The following is a 19,109-nucleotide window of genomic DNA, read 5'->3' as shown; positions in this document are numbered from 1 at the left end:
AAATGAGTCTTGTGCCCCTGTGTGCACTCCCATGCACATGGAAGACATGAGCTGCGTGTTCACTGATAGTGGCTAGAGCTGGTTTTGTAAACCTAGGATCATGGTATTCAATACATCTAAATGGATCTGACCATGCAAATTAATTGGAATACAAAGAAGGATTGAGAACTTTATCTCGATGGGCCAAAATGGTGATCGATCGGGCTGAATCTTCTACTACTTACATCTCTGTTTGCCTTATCTTTAGTGAGGGAGATCTCCTTTGGTAAGTTGGATGGCTACAAAGACAAACCTCTCTATTTATAGAAAAAATGCCTCATAAAATTATAATTATGTGGCTTAATTAATTTCACCAACTCCATTATCCAGACCTACCTGATGTAGTTGAATTAGGCTACACTAATAATCTAAGTCTCAGTAGGGATGAGATGCACTGACCACCCCCTTCTTATCACTCAGGTCAATGGATAACTCCAGTAATTTCACTCTTAATCTTACTCCTCAATGTAGGCCGTCGATTTTAGATCAATGACTGCCCACTTTATACAAAAGATCATTCATTTCTCTAAATAAAATAAGCAAATAAATACACAACCAGGACTATCCATACATTGCAGTTTTGGCAACATAGGTTCTAAATAATATAATTTACTAATTCATCTATTCTTCAACTACAAGAGAAACCCAAAAAAAAAAATCAATTATCGATTAAATTACGTGCTAAAAAGGGTAAAAAAATGGGCCAAAACCAGATAATTTTGTAAGACACCCTTACCGCATCAAATACAGAGCAGGAAATCAGATTATTTGGTGAGTGGAGGTTCAGTCGAAGGCGCTGGGGCGGCCCTCTGTCTATTGAGTAGCTCTCGTGCCAGCGCTTGAAGATCGCCACCTCCAAGACATGGATTTTCTGGCAGGTCTCGACTTCCACTGAGGTGCCGAAGCTCCATTTGTCGTTGCTGTAGTGACCAAGGAGGCTGCATTAGAGGGTCGAAGAGTGTCGTGAGATCAAAGGACGTGGGCAAGGTAGAGGAGGATGGAAGGTCCGATATCGAGAGAGGTGGCGGTTGCATTAGCGGCGGAGGAGGCGGTGGTGGCGGAGATGGGAGCTCCAAGGTGGCAAGGTGAGCTTGCATGTAAGCCAACTCGGCTTGTAAATTCACCACCTACAGTTCCAAATTTAGAAACCATTAGTCACAAATATAGGGGCCTCTTTGATTGCCTCTAAAATTATTTGCATACAATCTTATACCCATATGGTTTTGAAGTTACATAAAATAATTTACATACAATGATTATAAGTAGCCTTCAAAATGATATAACCGGCCTTAATGTCCGATTTGCAAATAAAATTAAGTCAAACTAATCTTATGGCGCCCGATTATTGCAGTACCGTATTTTGATAATTAATGGCAGTATTCACTGAGTTTTACACTTTTGTGATTGGATGCTGATAGCATCTTAAGTATTAAACCAGCAGCAAAATGCTTATTAGAAAAGTCCAAAACAAATTGAGTAGTGCCATTATCAAAATATGCTAGAATAGATATGAGTTACCTATTCTTATTTGCAAATTAGAACTAATTTATCCATAAAAAAAATTAGAACTAATTTTGGTGGAATCCAGAGAAGCCCTATTGGCGAAATTATCTTTAGTAGAATAATACGAGGAGAGGGCTTACCATGGGAAGTGCAAGAGTGAGCTTTATCTGGGCCCACTTACATAACATCAGCATTATCTAGACTACCATCTAAATAGTCCAGTTAATTCTGTTTGCGGTCCAAAATGTGGTCAAAGTAAATCCTAGTAGACTTGGTGGGACAATCGAGTGTTCTGTTGACACGACTAAACACTTGATTGACATGGTCTGTTGTGACTGAATAGCCAAAGGTTGTTTTGATTGACTGAGTTTTTATATGATGAACAGCCTTCTGGTTTCAAAAAATACCGTACCACCAACACCTAGGATGATCCAGGCCAAAGGCAATGATTTTGGTTATGACTTATGAGCTAGACTAGCAGTGATTCACTGTATCAACAATCGACCCCCATATATCTTAAATCGACTCCCCATGTGTCTTTCTCTCTCCCCGATAATAGTAGGAGAATGTTCTTGTAAATAAACCATAATTTCTTAATGTGTAACTAATATTATCAATTCTAATAAAACTCAAGTCTAATAATCTCGAGTAACTCTTAAGTCTTAGAAACAAAGATAACTTATTTTACATTTTCAAAATCTCCAACAATTTAATATTTTGCCAACAGGCAGAATACATGTATTAAATATTTAAAACAACCCATTTGCAATTCCCACTTCCAAGTTCAAAACAAGTATAAAAAATTCAAACAAACTCACATGGAAAAGTAGTGCTACAAAAACAATTTCAAGAATAATTTAAAAAGGCAGCAGGAGAAAATTGAAATTTTTAAACAAAGGCATGTATGGACCTATTTTAAACAAAAGGATTTTGTGCACCAAACTCTTTATTGAACACATCTTTTTTTTATTATTATTCATTTTCAGGAGATTTTATATTGTGCAGGTGAAGTCCAGAAAAATTTTTAAAAATACAAAAAGAATGTGAGATAATAGGGTCACCCCTTTCTCACATTGAAAAGTTTAGAATAATTTAAAAATGCAAATTTGATTAGTAATTCATCAATTCCTCACATATTATTTGTAAATCTATCAAAAAAAAAAAAAAAAACTCACATTCTAATCAAGCAAACACATTCACTTATATCATTCATTTCATGCCTTTTGTTGAGTGTAATTTAGAAAAAAGAAGTATATATCTAGTAAATATTTAGATAGTAAATAAAAAATCATATATTTTTGCTGATATTTCCTAACATTTCTCTTGCCAATTACTTCCCCATTTCAAACTCTGTAACTATGCTAACAGGACAAAGAAAAGGAAAGGCCAATTAGGGTCTTTGCATTTTACATGCTATAATTTTTAACCTCATATCAAATGTAAAATACTAAAACTACTCTTGAAAATATCACTAAATTTATCACTTAGTTTTCAATCATTTGTTAATCTCATCGAAATGGTTAGTGATATAACCCAAAAACGACTTTCCAACCAATAGGAAATGGGCTTCCTAATTTTCTTTTGAGGAATTTTACGTCTCCGCATCGTGTATAACGACACTATACAAGCATGCCAAACCACAAGTGGATGCCCCTTGAAGATCTTGTGGCATGCAAAAGTACATGTGGAGAAGACTTAAACCATCCTAATTCCTAACGTAGCCTTCAAATTGCGGGGATGGTCACTTTGATTATTCGATCTTTAGGGCATGACTCGTCCAAAGTAAAGAGCAACATGTAACAAGTGACCCCACCAAAACGTCTATGTAGATCTTCACTTCTGTAAGAAACAAATAGGTAATTACTGAAAGGAGCTAAGCATCTACTGCTTACCTTTGACAACTTTGAGATGTGAAGTTATTTTCCCCAACAGGAAAATAGTTGCTAGTAGAGTAAACGAGTGCCATTAAACAAAACCCTAATCCCAACAAATACACCCACCTCACCTCACCTCACTTTATGTTCCTAAATATCGGACTGACACAGACTCACCCGAATCAAACGTAGGATACAAATATTTCATTCCTTGCACTCAAAACCAAAATCCCCATTACTTTCAGACTCTGACAGAAACCTATGCGGGAAACAAAGCTATTAATTTGTTATTCCCACCCCTCGCTGTAATTAGAATCATCTTCCATTCCCTCTTACAATTCGTAAATGGGTTACAGATGTAAGAGCCCAATAAAAATTTTATAAAAAAGAGGGTGGAGAGTCCCAAAACCAAGGGTAGAAATATCAAAACCCTCCACAAATTTCCCTGAAATATTAAAACTATTTCCCCAAATAAATCCACCTTACAAAAATAAAATAGACGGTAGGCAAACGGTGGCGGTGCCGGTTAACAATTAATCCAACACCCCGGCCCATGTTGCCAAAATATTACCATTTTTTTTGGGGGGATGATAAATTCACACCCCATGTAGGATAATTCGCTCCCCTGGAACATGAATTATGTGGCAGAACGCTACAATAAAGGGGAGCGAATTATCCTACCAGGGGTGCGAATTTATCATCCTCCCATTTTTTTCCTGTGGAATTTGTGGCGCACCTGTTGTTGAAGAGCGAAGATGTGAGCCACGCAGCCATAAACAGGATCTCTGAGCCGAGCCTGAGCCTCATAGCAGATGGTGACAACGGCTTCGAGCCGTTTGTGAGCAGGTATGTGTAAAAGCAGCTTAGACACATTACTAGCCCCGAACACTTTGTGAACGGCTGCAAAGTGAGCCGCGCCTTGCTCCGAGTCGAAATAAGGAGCGAATATGCAGCCGCTCACGCACTTCCTCCTCAAAAACTTGCAGGCCCCACAGGGCCCACCACCACCACTTCCTCCTCCTCCACTACTGCTACTATTCCCGCTCATCTTTTTTTTCTTTCTCCTTGTTTCTACTTTCTTTGTTTTCTTCTTCGTATGTTAGGCCATCGTCTTCTTGTTCGTGCTCTTGTATCTGTTTTGATGTTATGATGGAGGAAAATAACCTGAGTGGTCTATTTTGTTTTTGTATCTTTGGTGGTGGGTCGTCTCTAGGATTTGTTTTCTATTTTTATTTGTGTCTCTCTTGTATTGAATCTTTAAAGCCACGGCAAGGAGATAAACACTTTAGCAGGTTGCGTGAAGCAAACATGGGATATGCCGATTGCCTTAGCAACTCCCAACCGCCACTTCCCCTTCCCCACGTGATACTAACACGCTCTCTTCTCCTCTTCACGCAAATCTCTCTCTCTCTCTCTCCCTCTTGTGAAGAAATTTGCAGAACTTACGACGTGTGTAGATATGTGAGCGTGTTTTTAGGGGCGTGGAGGGCATTAGAAGCAGAACCCCTTCCCTTTTTATAATTTTTATCGTATGATCCACAATAAAAATACCCTTGAGTTTGAAAGAAACATCACTTGAGTAATTTGTTTTTTTTTTTTTTTTTTTAAAGGATAGGGACTTCCAGGGAACTGATATTTCTACCCCTTTTGCTTGTCTTCCTGTGAATGTAACTTCATTTTCGGAAGTAGGGGTTAGAGACACCTATAGATGGAAACCTCTTGTTCAGTGATCTATACCCTTCATTTGTTGGCCCCCACCATAGATAGGTCAGCTCACGAACAACATCCCATTTGATTTAAACCTTTTGTCTTTGCAAAGTGGAAAATTTAAAGTAATTTGGTGACAGTTCAAAAAAACTCAACCAAACTCACGGTTAGGATTGTTTGGTGGATACAGTATGTGGGCCATTCATTATAGGACCAAGCTGACGGTGAGGATTGATTGGTGGATACAGTACTATATGGGTCATTCATTATAGGGCCAAGTTGATGAATGATTAAAATCACCAAATTTGGAGAATCCGCTTAGTGCACGATCCACGGCCCACAAGCACTGATGGTCTTAGTGTGGCCCACGAGAGCAACGACTTAAATGCTTCATCAATACCGGATACCACGAGATGAAATGAGGAAGGTTAGATTTCCGTAATTATGAAGAAGCAGATGGACATTTCTGGTTTTGGTGATTAATCATTGGTTATTAGAAAATGACAAAGAGGAGAGTTAAGTAAATTTGAATAAAGGTTCGGGACATTTCTGTCATTTAATCGCCATAATCACATTATGTCTATTTTTAGTAACCTAAACCCAAATCGGGAGCGAGAGGGGGTCAAGGCCAATTCGGCGTTCAAAGTACAGCTAACCCGATCGTGCTCGTTATCAAGTCATAAACCGACACGTGTAAGTCGGTGAGAGCTAGCGTAACGGCTGGGACTTGATGACCTGGACAGCAGGCCCCACGCGCCGTTTATTTCAAACAAAAGACGTTTCCTTTCGCTTCTTCCTCTTCCCGATATCGTTTCGTCTCTCTCTCTCTCGCTTTTTTTTTAAAAAAAGAGATTCTGTGTGGAAGAGTTCGTAACGGCGCATCGCCGCGCGCCGTCCGGCTCTTGTCCAATTCATGTGTTGAGAACGGGAAGCAAGACAAAACCACAGCCTTACCCCTTTGAACGCCACGTGTCTTAATCAAACGTCACGTTACGATTCTTCACCGACACATTTTTCGTTCTAGTGTTGCACCGAAACTCTCGAGATATATCATCTCTACCACCCAATTCAATCTAAAGCTATCCAGACCATCCATTCAATAGATCATCCCTAAGTGGGCCATGCTCCAAATGTCATGCACTCAATCGATCCTAACTGTCTGATGATCCATGGATCTTCCTATGTACCCTTTTGGAGCTTCTTGTCATTTCAATTTTGGGCAGTGAAAGATATAATTGGTGGTAAATTGATTGAATGGCTTGGATTAATCGACACTGGACCCACCACGAACGTATCCAAATCCTCAAAGAGTACACCGTTCGGTGGCAAATTCATCTCAGTCTCAAGATCGCCTTTCGGCGTCGGATCAAGTTTTGGTTGCAATTGTTAGTGATGGATTAGCTGATCAACGGCTCAGATCAAAAGAAGTACGTTGGATAATGTGCCCGTGCATTTATTTTGACCGAAACGGAAACAGAAATCCTATACGTGAAAAGATGATGTTTCTTCAAAATCAACAGACTATAGAGCCCATCCATTTTTTTTTAAGAAGTGGGCCCAATTAGTTCCACCACTCGTGCGGTCAGCGCATGGGAATCAGAAAGTGGGCCCAATAATCTGCGGCTTTTCTGTTGAAGGAAATGCGTTTTAAATTACATGGTGTCACCCCAAGGTGTGGCAGAGGGAAATTAATTAAGAGCTTAAGTATGGTTAGGAAAATTCTAAAAACGAGTCAAAGAGAGCTTAGGACCAAAGCAAAGTTCCTATCCGTGAAATCAACAAATATCATTATAAAGTCACTTCTCGTCAACATAATTCTGTTTTTTTAAAATCAGATAATCATCGAAAGTTGAAATTTAGGTACAATGACAATAAAAAAGTTTTAAGGGTAATTTATCTGCAATATTTTACATTATGATATATTGACTTGTTGGCCGTGTGATTTTAGAGTTTTTATATGATGTCTCTTCGATACTTGTGCATGTTTTTCAAAAGGTATAGTAGGGAGTAGGGACCCTCTTTCATCAATGATCCAAGCCATTCGTTTGCTTCGCTCCCACCATAAATTGATCGTGCCCTAAATTTCATCTTCATTGGATGATCCGGCTAGGATGATACTAGACCTCGATTCTTACCCAAGCCCTCCAGTTTCATCCATAGATTGGAGGGCTTCGATCATCCTATAGAGATGAGATTGGTGGCAGAGCCTATTTATGTTGGGGAGAACCAACGAATCGTTTGGATCTTTGAAGGAGGGCCGAACGTAATTTTTGACGAAATACATGCAGGTGAGCGACAATATCCTATATAAACTCGGTTACGAAACCACCCCACAAATGACTTCATGTTAAGTAAAAGACAAACAAAAGGCTGTGTAAAAAACAGTCACCTTGAAAAAAGGCAACAAAAAGGGAGTGAAAATCCAATGAAGGGCAGGTGAAACTATCATTCCCTTCGAGAAAACCTCTCTCTCATCTAATTAATAACTGGTTTTATCATTTGTAAGCTTGGGTTGGATGCTTATATCGTGTCAAAGTATGCTGAAGAAAAGAAAGAAATCATGAGTGTTTTGTGAGACAATCGAAAACAAGACTCAATTCCATATTTATGTAAAACTGATGTTTGGTTTCCAAGCCCAATTCAATTTGGTTTGGTTAAACTACTTCAAGTTGACTTATATGATGGACGCCCATTTTTTTCCTTTTCAGGGAAAAATATAAGCTTGTTCATCAAGAAAACCTCTGTAGATGAAACGGTCAGGATCATTTACCACTGGAGAATTTTGATTTATGGCCCATCCATCGTAAGGCTTTGCAGGTACGCAGTCTAAGTTAGACATAGCTTTCTTTTTTAATGAAAGGTTTTACAAGGTTTTTTAAGCTATAGAAGCATGGGATAAGATTCTTATAAGTTATCTCTACAGGCAAAAGGGGTATACTTCAAACAGCGCCTGACCGCTTTGTAAGACAATGAAGTACGCCCACTATTACTTAGGATGCCAACCATGGTCGATCTGGATCGTCTATCTGATAGGCCCTATGTTGGATCTTCAATGGCCCTAAAATCATGTTGATCGAACAATCCTAATATCCATTAATACATTAATTTTTTAGCCTTTGATTGTGTACTTCAATTGGCCTGAATTTTGGCCCATTGGAGACTCAACCCGTGCCTATGGATAATGCTGCAATATTATAGGACAATGAGGTCACACCCTGCCTTGGAGAATGAAGTTTTCGTTCTTGACGCCAGATCATGAATTAGTAACCATGAGGGAAGGAACTGGGGAATCCATATTTTATAACCAAAGTTTCTTCGGAAAGTTCATTCGATCAGAGCGCCTGCCATGAAAAAATTTTCCATAGAATTTTATAGGGGTGGCCAACCGGTTCGGTTCTCGGTTCTTTTTTTTTTCGGTTCTCGGTTCTCGGTTCCATGAACCGTAAGAACCGAACCGTACTACACAGTAGGACCGAACCGAACCGGACCGAACATAATCAGTTCGGTCCGGTCCGGTTCTTCGGTTCTAATGGCTAATTATAATTTATAAAAACTTTTAATTAAAGTTATAATATAAGTTATTTTCTTATTATAAGAATAGTATTAACTATTACTTATTAATATTATAAGTAATTTATATTATTAAGTATATGTATAATAGAAATATAAAAATATTATATATATATATATATATATATATATATATATATATATATATATATATATATATTCAAAGTTCGGTTCTTCGGTTCCGGAACCGAACCAAGAACATTAGACTTGGAACCGAACCGAATAAGTTCGGTTCTTCATCAGTGGAACCGAACCGGACCAAAAATATTTTTTTATAGTTCGGTTCCGGTTCGGTTCTTCGGTTCTGGTTCGGTTCTGGCCACCCCTAGAATTTTAGTTTATTATGTGGTGAGAGAGGGCAAGGGAGCGTGAGAGAAGGAGAGAGAAAAGAGAGCATGTGTGAGGTGACTCCGGGAGGGTGAGAAAAAGGTTAAACAAGGAATTTCCTCCTACCCCTACGCCCACACGCGCATTCACACACACACACACAAAAAGCAAACAAACCCACACCCACACAGGCGGGGGAGCACACACAGCCCTCTCTCACCACTTGAGAAACTAATATTCCATGGAAAAAAATCATGGTCTCCAAACATGGCCTAAATTTTCCTCAAATAGGCCACAAGTCCTTCACTGTTGCCTCAGTGCCCCTTGTCATCCTGTCACAACTGTCTCGATACAGTGAGCAATCCAACCATCTAATCCACAACAGCTATTGTATGAAATGACGTTCTACTTACTGATTTCAAATAGAACGAGAATGAGTTCTTACCAACTAAATATTCTTCATTAAGTACTGTATTTGATGCTTGACCGGACTTCATTCAAGTTATTAGTGGCGTGTTACGGGCCGTAAAATAGTAATGTGGTTGGTGCTAGACTAAAGATCCATCCCAACTTCGCTTCCCTACTTCACCTCCAACACTGGTTGCTCCTAAAAAATTCATAGATGGCATTTAAGAGCAATAGGCATACTTGGCAATTAAGCTATGGTAAGAGAGACTAAACAAGATAGATGCTCCGGGACTCTTTTTAGGATGTATGATTTTACAGCGTAGCTATAAAAAAAAGAAGAGTAAACCCAGTAAGGAATCACCCATTACCACTACATTAATGATTGGGCCGGCAAATTGGATCCTTTTTCTTCACTCTTCCACAGCTGCCTCAATAACAAAGACAACAGAATTCGAATGCATCCAGTTTGGACAAAAGCACCCGCTTGGTGATAAAGCAAAAAAAAAGGTCCCTACATGCACAACATTTTTCAACTGTTAACTAACTCTGCTTGGAAGTGGCTGCGGTATTGTGAAGTTCTCCAATGTATTTCCAATGCATCAAGCATAGATTTTGGTCCCTATCTGTAGGTCATAACAGCTTCGTCGTTTATCTGCCAGTAACGAGAAAAAATTACATCAATCGTAGAGAGGGGAGGCAACTTAACCTCCAGATGAGATGAGGCTCGGAACTTACAGACTTGGCCAGCTCTTTAGCTTTTTCGTCATCAAAACCAAAACTGGCCATTATCTTGTGGCCAGCTGAGTCTTTCTCCAACCAAATTCCCAGCAGCAAGTGGGTCGTGGTTATTTCCCCACTTTCACCTGCATTTTGAAGCTAATCTAGATGAAAGTGCTTATAACTGGAGTTGAAAGCAAAATTTTCTTCAACGTAAATGCCAATCCTAAAATAACAGCAGAAAATCACTACTTAGAAAAATGTCCATACTTAAAAGTTAAAACTACACAGGACAGATATGCAAATCCCAGAATGGGCTGAAAGTAAGGAAACTAGTCCGAATGTAGCAAAATATATCTATACGGAAAACTTGGGTGGCTACCCGAGGTTATTTAAAACCATATAAATGTAAAATTTGGATTTTTGAAGAGGTCTTATTTTCACAGAAAATATTTGGCTTCCATAGGATTTTTTTACAGGGACCCTCTAGAAGTTTAGGGTTTTTTTTAGAAAGGATCTGTTGTTAAAATCGTACGATTCGCGATTTCAATCTACGATTCAAATCAAATTGAGACTTGAACGATTCAAATCGGAAGAAAGAATCGTTTTAGTAGAAATCGTATGATTCAAGTACTGAATCGTGTAATTTTTAAGATTTTTTACAATTGTTTTTTGTTTGCTTTTTTTTTTTTTTTTTTGTTATGGGCCCTTTACGATCAGCAATAAATCGTATATGAACCCCCCACCCCAACTTATAACCTAAAAACAAATAAAGAAAACCCTAACTCTATTCTTCTCCTCCTTCTTTCTCCTTTTTCTCCTCTTCTTTCCTCCTCATTCTTCTTACGTCTACTAATGCCAAACGTAAGTTTGGATTACAAATCATGGAATTTTATATTTACTTTAATTGTTTTGAATGAAAAATAGATAATTACTCTTTTCATTCTTATTTTTATATTTTTTTAATATTTTCCTCATTTTTATATATAAATCTGGAAAAAAAATCTTACGATTCACGATCCGAACCCTGTTACGATTTACGATTCAATTCCGATTTTTAGAACCTTGCTTTTGAGTCAAATTTAGAACTTTCTAGAGGATTTTGAAGAGATTTTATTTACATGGAAAAGATTTGGGTTTATTATTTTGGTAGGTCTTTTTTTTTATGGACCCTCCAGATGTTTAGGGTTTTGTGTGTAAGGTTCTCAAGTCAAGTTTAGAACTTCAAACAGTTTCTTTTGAGTTTTTTATATGTAGGCCTTAGGGCCATCTCTTGGCACATATTATGTTTATGAAAAGGACAGCTTTTGCTTGAAACTTGAAGAATTCTTCCCCCTAGTTCTTGAAGTGATTCCATGATCACCTGCGGGAGTGACGCCTTTGTTCTAGTGGTGTGAAGCCCTCAAAACCCATCTCTCATTATCTTCTCCATCTTCCATGGTAATACCTTCATCATGTACTTTCTTTTTCATGATCAAATGTTGAAAAGCTCTATGCAATTGTAGATTTCAAATTCTAAAGTTCCTGTGGATAGTTAGATTTTCACTAAGATTATCAAGAAGAACAATCTAGATGGATCTGACCTAAAATCTGATGGATGAATTGATTCAATCTCAATATTCGGATTTAAAAATTAGGTTTATCTCAAGATCCAACTGTCAGATGATATCAACTTGGTATGACAAGATTAATCCTAATTGTAAAATTCGAGACATATAATTGTTGGATCTTATCCATCTTTAGAGAGTTTAAATAAACCCTAAGTTGACAATATTTTAGTGGATTTTTATACAATTTAAAGATTAATTTCGCTATCCTCTATAAGTTCTACATCATATTTGATAAGAGAACAAGAACTAGCTTCCTTTTCTTTAGGTTCTACATCAGTGAGCAAAGAATTCAACCACTCGAACATATCACTTTTAATATTTTTGAATTTCTCAAATACCTCGCTGATGAGAACCTCTAGGAAAAAGGGAGCAAAAAAAATTACTCATGCTTAAAGAGACTCTAGAACCACCCACATCCTACAAGAATGGTCACAGGCACTCCATAATGGCCAGAGTTGTTTATGGAAACATCTAAGTCACTCCTACACAAGCTTATCAGTGGAGGGGCCTTTGGGTGCTACTTGCTTCCTGTAGATCTGCGGCCCTCTTCCAAGAGAAGTCGTGTTTGCTTGGTTTGTGCTAAAACAGGAAGTTCTTTGCAACGGTGATTTATTTACATGCGAATTCCTTACGATCTTTGCATGTATTACTTGCGGAAGAGGCAAAACAACCTGTGTCCTCTTGCAATGGCATTTCCATTAATAAATTTGAGCAGTTTTTGAAGGTGGTTGTCCTTAACTGTAATCCAATGACATACATTATCCAATAATGGGGACCTTTGAAAATCCTATCTTAGATAAGTAATTTTAAGTATTTGGTCACCCCTTCACAATGCCTGGAGAACATAAACAGAGAAAACTGTACAAGCATCAAGCGGAATAGGTGACCTGAATTGAGGTAGAATAAACATGGGCAGACGTAGCAGAGCAACCCAAAATCAGCCTTCTGCTTGTGGTTCCGAATTGACAATGATTGAGCATGGTAAAACAATGTGTTGGATATCTGACTCCCAAAAAGAGTCGAGTATAATTGATAAAAACAGTTGAGTATGATGGTAGCTACCACTATTGAGCTGTTAAAATTCATAACACAAGGACTACATTGTGCACACCTAGCTGGCTTTGGAGCTTTTGTTAATGGAAACCATTGCTATACATGGCTAGCAGAAATTTATGATGCGAAAAAAAAAAAGTGAAGTGGGAGTTGAAGTTATGTGATACTGCCAGAATATGTTGCTAAGTAAATGTTATTAGGCGGAAAAATATCAGAGTTTTGAAAGGTTTTTTCAGGGGTCTTGGAAAGGAGGTATTTTGATTTTTGGATGATGATAGTTTTAGAATGATCTAACTTGATGGATGGGATGATGCTGAAGTGACTTAAGGAATTTTTTGGTTTTTATTATGGCCGAGTGGTGATCCCCTGGATCCCATACGTTGTAAATCAGAAAGGGACCTCTGGTCCCTACCCTCTGTAATTCTCGTATGAGTTATATATATATATATATATATATATATATATATATATATATATATATATATATATATATATATATATATATATAATGTCATTTTTCAAAAAAAAAAAGAAGAACAGCATCCAGGAACCACCTAGGTACATCAGCCAAGCTTTCAACAAGAGATTAGTTTTGCACCGACACAAACAAAAACCATCTCAGTGTTGCATATCACCAAAAGATACAGTGTAACAGAAACTCTAACAGCAAAACTGAAATCATGGGCTCAAAACAGCACCCCATAACCACAAACCAACAGAAAAGATGCTCTCCTCTTTCCATGTTCTGATTTTCATCTCATGTGGCTAATACAAGTTACCTTTTAAACTACAATTATAAGTGTACCAAATGGCAAATTACATGTGGCAAGGTTTAGCGACTAGTATGTAACCAATCTAATCAGAGTAGTAGCAAGAGATATCAAATATCTAAAGCTATGAAAGCTACAAATGAGTATAAAGACTGAAGACTGTCCATTTTCAAAGTTACCAGATTTTATTTTCTCATCAACAGCCCAGTCAAGAACCCTTTGAGCTGGTTCGGTCAGAGGTGGGTGCTCAGGACTGAAGTAGTACATGTCAGATTTTCCAAGTAATTTTACTATTTCTTCTCGCACTTTGAAAAGTGTAATTCCATTCGCACGTAAAAACTTTGCTGCAAAACTTGTTCCTGCAAAGAAAATAGAAAAAGTTATTAGAAAAATGTTGGGCCAAAGGAATCATAAAAAAATACTGACATTTAACTTCAGCTGTACTGCCACAACGTAGGGAAAAGTACAACAAAAAAAACTTTATAAGAAATTATGGCATCCTTCCCAACAAGATATTTTTACAGAAAAGGGTTAAAAGAAGGCAAGTATCTGAACATATATCCAACATAACTTTACTACGCACGCTACACCTGAGGTTGTTCTGAACATTGATAGCTCTCAGGGGATAGCAATTCAAAGTGCTAGAAATATTTATCATGTTAAAAGGGAAGGCTTCACTGAGTAAATGGTTGTCAGTTCAAAACCAGATGAATAGCTTAGGGTGTCCCTTCAAAAGTTCTAAGAGGTAGAAAGGGGCTCTAATCCAAACCATGTTGGTCACCTTCCTTGTCTAAGTTCACATGTTCTAGTTCTGAGCCAGCTAACAAAATTTCATGTCGCTATTTATTTTATTTTTTTTGTCCAAAATATTTTAATGCTTGCACATTATTTCAATTACATATTTTGATGTCAATAGACATGCTTGCAAGTTAGCTAGGCTCCATCAAATTACCATGAAAAGTTGTAGATAGAAGGAGAATAAATCATAGGTGTCTGCAACATATAAGCTACACAAAGACTTTTCATAAATATCCAAAATATTATGTGCTTTTGCTTTGAAATTAAAGGTTTTATTTTTTTTAATATTACTAAAAGGAATGCTTTGCCTGTGGACATTTATCCATATTAAATAAATGGAGCTATAGAAAATTGGTGTGCTCGATCTTAAAATAATTGAAGACATCAGTCAAATACCACGATTTCTCAGAAAAGAATGAACACGCTAGACTAGACATGGATTTGGAATAAAGAAGACATGGATTTGGAGAACAGATTCATCTTAGCTGAAAAGGGGGATTAAGAACATGCAATGCCCATAAAGCAAATAAAAATCAAATTTATGTGCTTGAACAATAGTACCCATTAAGTATGGAAAGACCACTCCAATACAGTTAAAATAACAATAACGTCTTTTCGGAACAGCCCCACTTTCTTCTCATCTCACCTGTATGTCACACAACTGTGCACAATCTAGTCTATCACTAGTTTCATACAATTCCCCTTCCATCGCCATCATCAACAGTCTAAGCTTCTTATATGGACAAATGGCAAACAGTAAGCCCTTGTTCCTCCATTAACTAATTAACAAAAAGTAAATACTAGAAAAAATATGGCTTCCTAAGACATCTCTGCGTCAAAAGTATTCAGTTCAAATGTCACCAATTTGTCACACAGGTCCAAGCTCAACACATATTCACGAGATTGTCCCATTGCTAGCCAATTATAGGGCATCAAATAACACTATAACAGTGTTTACCTACAGCATAGCTAAGTCAAATAATTAAGGACCTCTAGAATCAACCATTAGTAAGTCAAAAAGTTGGTGAAAATGCCAAAATGGAAGTATTTTGATGTATTCAAGGTTTCCTTGTTCAACCTTTGAAAAGACCACATATTATGAACACCACTTGGTTAGCCCCTTTTTTATCGTTTTCTTTAACAGGTAGGTATGAAGTTTGAACCCCTAGCTTCAATGTCATACCCTTGAGGTCATCACCACCAGGAGAAATGCTCAACTATAATCTGCTATTTTACAATGGTTAACTAAGTGCGCTTCTTTTTAAGAGGGGATAAACAAATTGTTGGGAATGTTGGCCACTCTAGTTACAGTGGATAATAATCAAACTAAATTGAAGCATCACTAAAAAAAGAAGTGGACTCATGTGACCCACTGAAGGTTATGATATTTTTGGTGTAGATAGATTATAGATATTCAAGGCACAAACATTTGTTGTATAGTAAATCAACTCCATGTCGTAAAGCCAGTATAAGCCCAAGTTTCCTTACATAAAGAGAAGATGGAATTCAAAAATCACTTTTAACAGATGTGTTAGGTGCTTTATATTTGTACAATCTCCCCCAAAGTCATTTTGCCTATTTGTGGTTCAAGTTTTCATTTTCTTTCAGCTGGAGCACCACTCACCAGATCCTGCTTCCACCTTAAGCTAACATTTGGACTCTCCAAATGATCTAGGAGAGTGTATTATATGAGGGGCAACATGTGTCCCCTCAGCTAACTCATCTGTTCTTGATAGAGGGAATTATAGCTGCTTCCCACAGATACTTATGAAGCATTTCCCATTGTTTGGGAGGAAGAAAGGGTTAAGCGATAAAGAAAAAAGCCATAGGGATCTGTAACTTTTGAAGGTTAAAAAAAACATGATGCAGCATATGATTTCATCTTTGACATGGATTAAATTTTGCAAAGACTTTTGGAGACTTTGGTTTCGTATGCAATAGGCCTTTAAAATCTTCACAGAACAGACTGCAGAGAGAGCACTATGGTAATTTTTGTCTAGGGACTTGTCATGAATGCATAGATACTAGAGTATTCTTGATAGAGACTGAACCCATACCAGCATTTCTATATGTTTTAGATCATATTGTGCCTATTGCCTCTCTTGACGGAGATCCATCTCCAAATGTTCCTTATAGAAAATGACTGTTTTATTCAACTATTACAGAACCTAAAAATATTATTAGCTCTTAGTTTTTTAGTTCCTCTACCACTAAATTTAAATGAGGCTTTCTAAGCTCCATTGCACCAAAATCAGTCATTCACTTTTTTGTGAATGGATACGATAAACAACAAAGGCAAACATGGCTGATGCCAGCCAATAAAAAAAACTTACACTTCTTTCCGCAACTAACTTCGTCGCCAGGGGCCTTAAAACACCTCATTTTAAATAGGCAGTATGTGTAATGTGAAAATTTTACATGTAAATGTCATTTTGAATAGTCCAGATCCTATCAAATTTTCCACATTACTTTCAAATGCCTTTGGCAATAGATATTCACCCAAGCCATCTTTCAAATTCTAATAAATCTTGAAAGATGTATCGAGCAGCAAGTCAGAATATGAATTGAACTCAAAGAGTGAATAGCATTGCAAAAGAAAAAGGAAAGAATCAACTCGTCAAGAAGTCGTAACAATAATATCTGATTGGCACAAGAAAACTGCTACATGCCTAATTGGCCGTAACACAATAAACAAAAGAAAATATAGAAAAGAGAGGGAGAGAGATTGATTCGAGGCAATTGGACCTCCTAAGTTCTAACAGTTCAATTCGAGAGGAACCATGACTCTCCTGAAACAAAAGTTTCTGTTTTTGGTTGCAAATTCTACACATTTCCATTGAAATACAAGAACTTAAATGCAACTAATATAAATAACACCCACAACCCTAACATAAATAACTATCTGATAACTACTTTGTAACTAAAACATATACACCATAACAGATATGCATCAAAAACATGCAATGCCATTTCAGAAGAAAATGCCTTAATTCTGCGGGTTCACAAAATATAAGAATCATCAGAAAATAAAATTATCTAAAATTTAAGTTGTAAAGGACAAAATCACAAACCCTCAACCAATATCCCCATGAGAAGAGCTTCAGTCCCCGTCGTTGGGTACTTCAACTTCCTCGCTTCCAATTCGGACATACCAAAAGCCTTTATTGACCTAGCAGACCACCTGTTCCATTCCAAAATAATGAAACCATATCTTTATGCAAGATAGGAAACGAATAAAACAAAGCAATTCCGTGCCCTAGAAATTCCTTTGAGTAGAAACAATCCATATAATAAGAAGAATCGATTGAACTCACTTAGGAATCTTGTCAACAGGTGCCCTCTCTGGTTGCCTACAGAAACAAAATCAAAAGTTCTCAAATTCGATGATTTCTCATAAAAATCAAGGAATGGAATTTAGGAAAATAGATTAAAACTTACGCGGTGGGGAGCTGCATGAAGAAAACTGTCGCGATAGAAGAACGCCGTTTTCTAACGAGAGGTTTGTAATTGAAAGAACGGAGCTCGAAATCTCCAAATTGAGAACTGCTGTTGAGATTAGTAGCCAGGGATAGAGAAGATGGAGGTGATTTTCGAGAGGAGGAGGGGGAGAATGAGGTGGAAATTGGTAGAACGGAGAAAGTTCGAGCGGCCATTTGGGAAACCCTAGTTTTTTTAAAGAGAGGGAGTGGAGAATTCAAGAACCCTAGTTCATGGATTTGTTTGCTCTGCTCATTTTATTTTCTTTGTTCGAAGATTGGCTATTGCTAAATGCTAAGGTTAAGTACGCTGTAAGACTGCGACTCGTTCTGGAACTCGCCTATCCTCTCTCCCCGTCCCGGACAAGAAAAAGAAGAGCGATGAGTTAGATTACTATGATCTGGACCGTTCGTTCGGTGCCATGACCATAGAGACGATAATGATTAGAAGGACAAAATCAAGCTTCTCTATAATCTCTTACAAGAAGATGGCCAAGTTTCCACAGGCTCTGTTTCTTTGGAGGTAAAATGGGCATAAAATTTGCTTAACACCCATTTTAAGTCCCCGGATGGTGGAAACAAGGGGTGCAACTTGGGTCTGGCTGAACCCAAACTCGACGTGTTTAACCTGATTTTTAATTTCGGATTGGGTTAGGGTTGAGGCTTGGGAACCCGATCTGACCCGAACCCTACCTCTGTCCTCTAGTCTATCTTGATTTTCTCTGTTTTATTGTACTTTTCTATTTGGCCCAAGGTGAACCTAGATCAACCCAACTCAACCTGCTCCGATTTCAGGTTTGATGGGTTGGGTTAGGGTTGAGAAATTCTAAGGCGGGTTGGGTTAGGGTTGACCATCCCCAACCTGAGGCTCAGTTTGAGTTGGGTTACGGTTGCGGAAATGCTGTCTCATGTTGGTTTAGGGTTGGCCTCAATCCGACCCGAGTTGCACCCCTACCGGAAATCGAGCCATTAAATTGTTTGTGTTAATAAAATAGATCCAAACACTTATTTATATTCATAAAAAAATCTATAATACTGGTTAATACATGCCATTAAATTCAAATATCTGAAATAAAATCATGTAATTATCCATTTCTTGATACACTTTACTAACTAAATTATGCATTAAGATCAAAACAATTAAAGACTTGTAAAGGTGTTAGGGGGTGTTCACTTTGACAAGACTATAACTAGCAATGTTTTTTTTTTTTCACAACTTGGATTCCACCAACAGCTCAGATGAGTTTTTAAAAAACT

General features: G+C 37.6%; 2 protein-coding genes across 2 annotated transcripts; both read right to left on the bottom strand.

Moving 5' to 3' along the window:
- Positions 1–632: 632 nt before the first annotated feature.
- LOC143876587 (LOB domain-containing protein 18-like) lies at positions 633–4,888 on the bottom strand. The gene is made up of 2 exons (XM_077378292.1): positions 4,153–4,888; positions 633–1,166 (listed from the first exon to the last, which is right to left on the bottom strand). The coding sequence occupies exons 1-2, from the start codon at positions 4,462–4,464 to the stop codon at positions 804–806; spliced, it is 675 nt and encodes a 224-aa protein (XP_077234407.1). The 5' UTR covers positions 4,465–4,888; the 3' UTR covers positions 633–803.
- Positions 4,889–9,696: 4,808 nt separating this feature from the next.
- On the bottom strand, positions 9,697–18,193 carry LOC143877414 (Double Clp-N motif protein). Its single transcript, XM_077379454.1, has 6 exons — positions 17,815–18,193; positions 17,691–17,726; positions 17,448–17,557; positions 13,758–13,937; positions 10,164–10,291; positions 9,697–10,080 (listed from the first exon to the last, which is right to left on the bottom strand). The coding sequence occupies exons 1-6, from the start codon at positions 18,027–18,029 to the stop codon at positions 10,048–10,050; spliced, it is 702 nt and encodes a 233-aa protein (XP_077235569.1). The 5' UTR covers positions 18,030–18,193; the 3' UTR covers positions 9,697–10,047.
- Positions 18,194–19,109: the final 916 nt, after the last annotated feature.

The sequence above is a fragment of the Tasmannia lanceolata genome, unplaced genomic scaffold (genome assembly GCF_043159265.1).
Source record: "Tasmannia lanceolata isolate RefF3 unplaced genomic scaffold, GAP_Taslan_0.1 ptg000005l, whole genome shotgun sequence".
Lineage (NCBI taxonomy): Eukaryota > Viridiplantae > Streptophyta > Magnoliopsida > Canellales > Winteraceae > Tasmannia > Tasmannia lanceolata.
Note: the sequence above shows the minus strand (reverse complement) of the source record. Positions and strands in the feature narration are given on the sequence as shown.